This window comes from Lygodium microphyllum, chromosome 8, assembly GCF_053477565.2.
Source record: "Lygodium microphyllum isolate KBCC chromosome 8, Lygodium_microphyllum_v1.1.10, whole genome shotgun sequence".
NCBI lineage: Eukaryota > Viridiplantae > Streptophyta > Polypodiopsida > Schizaeales > Lygodiaceae > Lygodium > Lygodium microphyllum.
Genome location: NC_141142.1, coordinates 116,745,865 through 116,754,289, shown reverse-complemented (window position 1 = coordinate 116,754,289; position 8,425 = coordinate 116,745,865). Strand labels below are relative to the sequence as shown.

The window sequence follows — 8,425 nt, the reverse complement described above, 5'->3', positions numbered from 1 at the left end:
TGTTTAATAAAAATTGTTGTGCTGTAATAACACAATACTTGATCCATGTGTCATACAATGACATGTGTGCAAGTTGTAATTTATGGAATATGTTATAAATAATCGCATCATCATAGAGATCATACTAATGTGTTGTATAAATTTGACCTTTGTGTGCATATTAGATATTACAAAATGGTATGACCATGATGCTCATACTAATGTAGCTTAGGTGGGTCTCATCCTGCACTTACTTCACATAAAGTGAATACACACTACATATGGCATGGACATCTCTTAATTGTTGTGGAATAATAGAGTTTGTCTACATCAATGTGCATATGTTTTTTGAGCAAAAGGCAGTTGATGTGAGATTACTTTAGCTAACCTAGGTGCATTCATTTTAGAGCAAGTCATTGTAAGGGTTAATTAACTTGTGTGGATGAATGTTGTCACCAAAAACATCACATCCATGTGCTAGTCATTTAGAGCCATGCAACCCCTATGTCCTACCTTTTTGGCAAGACCAAACTGGGTTCACTATTGTGGGATTAGTTTAGGACCTAATTACATCCTCTTCTTTTTACGACAAGTCCCCAAGAAGGTCACTTGACCTACATGCGTGAATGTCATCATAAGAATATGTCACACCCATGCACTGGTCCATAGAGTATTGTATCCCATAGAGCTTCAAACCATTAGAGGAGAGAATGTGTACATGTGAACAGTGGATTTCACTTCCACGTCAGCACTTATCCTAGCTAATGCCATGGAACATAGAGTTTGTTAGCATTACATGTTAGCGCACATGCTTTTACGATGGTAAGATTGCATGGATTGTTCAAAAAAGTGGTAGGCCACATGGAACATCCTCTGATGGTTCCATCGGTGTCAATTGTCTATTTGATCAAGATATTTCCAAAATAGTTCACAATTTTCAAAATTACAAAATATGTTTAAGGTTTTTATTGAAGGGTTTTTGTAAAAAAAAGTGTAGGCCAAAGCAAAGGCTTAAGGTGGAATCTAATGTGAAGAGACTTCAAGAGGGGAGAGAAGAGGAACGCATATTTTTATTGGGATGATGCAAAAGAATGTGATGAGCTTCAAACTACACGTGACACCATTATGTCATGCGAGGCTGATTTCGAGAGTTGAGTGGACCGAGTCACTAGAGTCTAGGGGTGCTCGAGCTCCTCTCTGTGTCTGTCTCTCCCTCCCCCCCCCCCTCTCTCTCTCTCTCTCTCTCTCTCTCCAATTGTGAGTCTTGACACTCAGCTGTCGCAAAGAAATCTTGAAAGATGTCCGAATTTGCTTTACAGCAGTGCAAAGGCAGCAAAATCCAGGACGAGCCCACAGAAGAGCTATACAGAGAGAGAGAGAGAGAGAGCGAGCGAGAGAAGGACAAAACTATGGGCAGTGGTTATTCTTTTCAGATCAAACGAGGAAAGAAGAAAAGCTACATAGAAAGTACAGAATTGAGAGAGAGAGAGAGAGAGAGAGAGAGAGAGAGAGAGAGAGGTACATTGTACAGTGGCTTTTCTTTTCAGGCCTAATGAGGAGAAAAGAAGAAGAAGAAGCAAAAGCGGAAGAAATATAGTAGGACCCTTCTGCTACGAATCCACGTTTTTTATTCCCGTTCCGTTGAAATATGTGCCCCTCGCCATTATCAATACCAGAACCTGGCTTTGTGCCCAGAATCGGGTGAGTCAGTACTTGCACAAGCTTTCAGATGCTATGTAGTATGTAGTATGCAGCACCTTCCTTTCAGTGCTACACCCATTAGCTTACACAATTACAGGTCCTTATAATTTTAAGCTCTAAGTTTCAAACCATCAGCTTACCCAAATACATGTTTTCATAATTTTAAGATTACAGGACCTCTCAACTTAACAAAATTACAGATCTTTATTGATGTTTTCAAGGATATGAGGCCTCTTAGCTTAAACTTTGCTCCTGTTTTTCTTGATATCTGGACCTCTTAACTTAAAGAGTTGCAGGAGCTACAGCTTTATTCTTGTATGCTTTTGCCATTTTTGCCACTCCAAATTTAGATTCATTTGCTCCATTTATATACAGGGACCTTCGCATGAACACCTGGGTTTTAACAATTCTAGACACTCCCTATCCATCTGGGATCCTTAAGGTATGGCATAATCGAAGCTTGTTACAGTTTATAACTCATCTCTGCATTTTCTCCAGAGGTATATTACCAAGAAAGTAGTAGAAGTGACAACCGACTTCTCATTCTGAGCTTACTTAGTAGTCCTGACACAGCAGGCTTTTCAATACCTGTTTTGAGTTTGCTTTGAAACCTCAAAATAACTTGAGAGTGTATGCTCAATCGCAGGGACCCAGATGAAGATGCATATGCAAATACAAGTGCATGCTTATACCCTCAATCAGTGTGGTCTTCTGTCATCCCATCAGCCTACTTCCTTTTGATAGATACATAATGAAATATGGCCCTTCAACATTGGTAGTGATCTGTTCATTAATCAAGTGAAGGGCTACTGGGATTGCAAACAGCCCACCATCTGTTGCACATGTATTTCTGAGACCTGTAAACGAAAGCTTGCTTAGTTGGTTGGCCTGAAAGAATTCTTCACGAAGAATACCCTGATGTATAGTAGTCGGTTCAACTGTATGAGAGACAAGGGCCAGAAATTAGAACAATGTTGCAATCAGTATCTTCTCCTTGTATATAGCAGTTTCATTTGAGAGAGAGAGTCTGGCCATTAACAGAATGTTGCAATCAGTATGCCCAGATTCCTCTGTTTATGCTGTACCAGCAACACAATGCAACTTTTTCTCCGCATCCTCATGGCAGCTCAGGAAACAGTCAAGGATTTCAGTTGTTGAAGAACCTAAGCGAGCAGCATGCAGACCCATCAGAGCCCTAATCACCAGTACCCCTTCAGGAGGTGGGAGCAGCGGTGGCTCAGCTGTAGGTAGAGCTCATATTTTCAAAGTCACAGCCATAGTGACCATCAAGAAGAAACACCATCCAGACTATGCGCAGAAAATTTTGGAAGATCTGGATGCCATATCTGACTCTGCAGGTCAGAAGGTCATATTGCAGCTTGTAAGCACCAAAATTGATCCCGGTAGGTGTTCTGGTAACCATTAGTCCTGTCGGAGTTCACAATTCTTTTTCTTCTCTCAAATGCATCCTAAACTACATTTAATACTGAAAAGTCTGTATTTCTCAATTCTTGGGAGTGCCAATGAATATATCTGTGGCAAATTCCAAGAAAACCTTGGCTGATACTCACTGCTAAGCACAGTGTTTCAGGACAATTATAATTTGTTTGTCAGTTGATAGGCTCTGTGTGTGTCGGGGGGGGGGGGGAAGGGTGTGTGAGCAACTGCATGTTGATTTGCTAACCCCCTTCATTCTAGGCTAGAAGCAGAGGTATTTCAGTTCATTGGAATTGAAATAGTAGATTTGCTGATGACAGATAATTTAGGTTGTTGAAAGCTAAGCACAGCCCCATAGTGCTTATGTAGATAGATCTAATGTGGATCAATATGTTGTTTTCTAGTTAATGATTTATCAGTTCTGCAAACACTGTAACAGAAACCAAGCTGGGCAAAAGGAGCAAAGAGTCTGCTCTGAAAGATTGGGCAGCAAAGGCTCAATATGTGGCCGATAAAGTGGAATACACAGCTGAATTTGATATTGATAACAATTTTGGTACACCAGGAGCCATATTAATCCTTAATGAGCATTCCAATGAGTTCTATGTAGAGACGATAGCTCTAGAGGGTTTGCCTTCTGGCCTCGTGTACTTTCCTTGTTACTCATGGGTGCATTCTAAGAGAGAGAACCCTGCCCGGCGAGTGTTTTTCAGCAATAAGGCATACTTGCCACAGGACACCCCGGATGGGATCAAAGATTTACGCGAGAGTGATAAGTTGTCTCTGAGAGGGAATGGACGAGGTGTTCGCAAATTTCATGATCGAATTTATGACTATGCTGTATACAATGATATTGGGAATCCTGATAGAGATAGAGCATTTGCAAGGCCAATCCTTGGTGGCACTGAAGAATTTCCTTATCCCCGGCGCTGCAGAACAGGTCGCCCACCAGCAAAGACAGGTAAGATGTGGAGCTTAACTGAAAGTTCTGCTTGGATGATTGTAAGTTTTGTGCAGAATGCAGTACAGCAGGTAACTGTATTTAATGTACAGGCAATGGTCGTTGAGTTGAGGTCTTACTTACGTCAATTGGCAGTTTTGCCTAGATTTCATTTAATCACAGCCTAAGATCATATACATTATCACAGAGCACAGCTATTCATTTCAGTGTCTGGTATTCAAGAAATATACAAGTCAACAACCTTGCATTGATGCTAGTCATTGCAAAGCAGTTGAAATTTGTCCAATCTCATACCCTCGTCATCGTTAGACATGGTATAAATGTCTGGTGACACATTTACATTATCATCTGCTGTTATTCTGCAGACCACACATGTGAAAGTGTTCTGGGCAAAGAGGCAAGCTACTATGTGCCTCGTGATGAAACATTCGAGGAGATCAAGAAAGAAACCTTTACGGCCAGTTCTTTCAAGGTTATCCTGCACCAGCTCATTCCCAGCCTGGTAAAGAATATCACCAAAGTCAACAACCATGAGTTTACTGGATTCACTGACATTGACCGTTTGTACAAAGAGGGAATGGTGCTGAGAGAACTTGCCCTTCCTACTGAGTTTTTTAATCGGCTCTGGGTCCCCAAATTCATTACATTGCTGGAAAGCTCCATCAGCCTACAGTACAGTCAGCCAAAACTATTTTCAAGTATGCAAAATCATGCCTCCAGTTGTACTACAGTGCATCATGCTCTCCACAAAGTTTCATTTTTGAGTGATTAATTTGTCTCCAAAATTTGACTGGTATAACACCCAGCTCTACAATTGTTGATTGTTTATGGTTGATGTCCTTTATACCCATGCAGAGGATAGGTTTGCTTGGCTCCGTGATGATGCTGTTGGTCGTCAGGTTTTAGCAGGAGTCAATCCCATGCAAATTGAACTCATGAAGGTCTGTGTTTTATTAGCCAAGGCCTAGAATTTGAGATCAGGAGCAACAACCAGCCTTTATCTGTACTTGAGCTTTTTCTCTCTTTTTTACTGGGTCCAAACTCAGACTTTCTTGCCTATGTTGCACTGTGCAGTCATTTCCTCCAGTAAGTAATCTTGACCCTGAATTGCACGGGCCGAGGGAGTCAGCAATCAGGGCAGATCACATTGAGAGACAGCTGGGTGGCCTTACTGTTGAAAAGGTGCAACATGGAAACAGGCATTTATGCTCAAACATCCAGTAAAACTGCAATACAAGGGATAATTCTTTTCCATTTTTCACCTGAGCAAGTGTTTCTCCAACAAATCACATTTCGCCAAGCAATTACTTTATGTGGATGGAAGCATGAAACATAGTTGGTACTAGAAAGTCAGTCTATTTAGCTGTATTGTATCATGAACTGATCTTCTCTTTTTGTTTTTTGGGTCCCTTTCCAACTTTGCAGGCAATTGAGCAGAAGAAACTGTTCATTGTTGACTATCATGATGCATATATGCCATTTATTGATAAGATCAATAGTTCAAATGATAGGAAAATGTATGCTAGTCGATCCATTTTATATCTAAATACAAGTGGAACGCTTACTCCTGTAGCCATTGAATTGAGCATTCCTGGGCGCCAACGTGTATTTACTCCTGGACAAGATGCAACAACCCACTGGCTCTGGCAGCTGGCAAAGGCTCATGCAGCTTGCAACAGTGCTGGCTTTCATCAACTAGTGAATCACTGGTAAGCTTGTTCCATTTTCCAAAAGGACTCAATTTTTAATGATTAGGATTTGCAAATCAAGTATTTGCAGGCCAAGCAAGTTTGAATTTGACAATGCTAAAGGGCTGAGATCTGGGAATTTCACATCTATGGTCCTTGGTTTCCAGGCTCAGGACACATGCTGCAGTTGAGCCATACATCATTGCTACCCACCGCTGCCTCAGCTTTATGCATCCAATCTCAAAGCTACTTCATCCACACTTGCGATACACTTTGGAAATTAATGCATTGGCTCGGCAGTCCCTCATCAATGGAGGTGGAGTGATTGAGACCTGCTTCACACCCGGTCCTTACTCATTAGAAATCAGCTCAGCTGCTTACAAATCAATGTGGCGGTTTGACATGGAGAGCCTGCCTGCCGACTTGATTAGAAGGTTGTAAATATGTGCATACTTCTCTTAAAAGGAAAGCCACACTACAGTGGCGAAATTGCAATTTTTTGGTCCATATGCACAAAACCTCAATCAGTATAGCAGCAGTTTTATGCTAGGCAGAAAGCTGTTTAGCCATAGAGAATCACCTACCTACTTGTGCTACTTTTACCATAAATTTGTGAAAAATGTGCTTCTGGAGTAACATGCTCTTTTGTGCCAGGGGAATGGCTGAAGTTGATCCCAGCAGCCCATATGGCTTGAAGCTATTGATTGAGGACTACCCATATGCAGCAGATGGACTGCTGATATGGGATGCAATCCATACCTGGGTGCATGAATATGTCTCTTTGTACTATGACGATCCTCAAGATTTAGAGCAAGATGTGGAGATCCATGGGTGGTGGGATGAGATAAGACATGAAGGTCATCCTGACAAGAAGAATGAACCATGGTGGCCTGAGTTGAAAAGGAAGGAGGATCTGACAAAAATTTTGAGCACCATCATATGGATAGCATCTGCACATCATGCTGCTGTCAATTTTGGGCAATACATGTATGGTGGCTATGTGCCTAACCAACCATGTATGACAAGACGACTGATACCCGAACAAGATGAAGGGAATAGAGAATACCAGCAGTTCCTCCAAGAGCCTCAGAAGTTTTTCCTGTCCACCATTTCCAATAGGCTGCAAAGCACAGTTGTAATGTCAGTTTTGGACTCACTCTCAACTCATGCACCAGATGAGGAGTATCTAGGGCAGCATGCTCAGACAAACTGGACTGCTGATGCCAAAGCCAAGGCTGCAGCAACAAAGTTTTCAAAGAGAATGGAAGAGATCGAGCGTATTATTGACTGCAGGAATGCAGACACGGCATTAAAGAACAGAACTGGAGCAGGTGTGCTACCTTATGAGCTCTTGAGACCTACATCAGGTCCAGGGGTAACCGGACGTGGAGTTCCAAACAGCATCTCTATATAGGGTACAGTGGATGAGTCATGGTGTTTGCTTCTATATGGGTTTGCTTATGTGGAACCATTGCAGGAAAAATTATATCAGTATCAAGGCACGCTTAGTTTCCATGGTCAGTTATCCCACCACCACAGCTGCTCTCTTGACAGAATGAATTTGATTCAAAGTTAGGCCTTTCAAGAGTGGTAAGAATTAAGAACCATGTAAATGCTAAAATGCCAAGGTGAAAATATCATTTTCTAGTCATCCTTATTCATCCACAGAAGCACAATAAAGGTTTTTACTATACTGGACTAAGCATCTAATGTGAAAATTATCTAGGTACAAATCAAAGCAGAAGCTAACAAAAGTCTGCAGTCTTTACCTTGACCATGACAAGGGAGTCTCCACACTATAACTGAGATTTGAGCATTACAAGCAAGGATCCACATGAAGCCACCACTAGTTTGGTCTATTCGATCCATTTGCTCAATCAAAAGTATTGTGCAGCATGTAAATAATCTTTTAGGTTTTTTGTCTTTTAGTTTGTTTGAAAGAAGTAAAAATGAAGAGTCAAGATCAAGGTGAGGGGTGATGGGTATGAAAGGTTTGTGAGAGTAAGCTCACCTTAGGAACTTGAGAATGAAAGCTGAAGATGTTGAAAGCTCTCAGGTCATGATAATGAAGAGCAATGGTACATCATGATAACAAGTCAAAATATGCCCAAGCCCTATAAAAGGAGGGTTCTAAGACAAGATAACTACAAGAATGAAGAGATGTACACTTACAAAGCTACACATCCATGCATGCATATGTATGTATGTAAATATGTATACTAATGTACGTATAGACAAGTGTACATATGTAGGGTCACATTCTTTTTTGTCCAGAAGTGTTGAAAGAAAATGGTTTACGCAGCGCGCGCCCCCCCCAACCCAAAAAAAGAAGGATTTACACCAACAAAGAGGAATATTTAGATGTAAATAAACAAATGACTACATTTTCCTTAGTACAAATATGTCTCAAATGAAAATAAGTCACTTCAGCAATTCTCTTCATAAATTTAATATAAAAATCCAAGTTATTGCTTCCAAAATCAAAAGGGATGCATTAAATGTGGTTAAGTACTAAGTTTACCAGCCAAACTCAGTGAAGAGGAGAATTATGAACAAGGCAACACGATTACAAGGGGCAGTAATTAAAGGTTGATGATTTTTAAGAAACGCATGGTCCACGATGGTTATTCGGCACGCCGTATTTCTGGCACAGCATGTC

The 8,425-nt window shown here is 41.0% G+C and overlaps 1 protein-coding gene across 2 annotated transcripts; it reads left to right on the top strand.

Annotated features, from left to right (window-relative positions):
- The first annotated feature begins 1,237 nt into the window (after nucleotides 1-1,237).
- On the top strand, nucleotides 1,238-8,218 carry LOC148032776 (linoleate 13S-lipoxygenase 3-1, chloroplastic-like). 2 transcript variants are annotated; one of them, XM_087683447.1, is made up of 11 exons: nucleotides 1,238-1,446; nucleotides 1,527-1,680; nucleotides 2,056-2,122; nucleotides 2,327-3,083; nucleotides 3,557-4,078; nucleotides 4,444-4,776; nucleotides 4,934-5,019; nucleotides 5,153-5,260; nucleotides 5,504-5,787; nucleotides 5,934-6,200; nucleotides 6,421-8,218. In XM_087683447.1, the coding sequence occupies exons 4-11, from the start codon at nucleotides 2,723-2,725 to the stop codon at nucleotides 7,178-7,180; spliced, it is 2,721 nt and encodes a 906-aa protein (XP_087539573.1). In that variant the 5' UTR covers nucleotides 1,238-1,446; nucleotides 1,527-1,680; nucleotides 2,056-2,122; nucleotides 2,327-2,722; the 3' UTR covers nucleotides 7,181-8,218. The 2 variants fall into 2 exon arrangements, with proteins under 2 accessions (XP_087539573.1, XP_087539572.1); XM_087683446.1 differs by lacking the exon at nucleotides 1,238-1,446 and having other exon boundaries at nucleotides 1,666-1,777.
- Nucleotides 8,219-8,425: the final 207 nt, after the last annotated feature.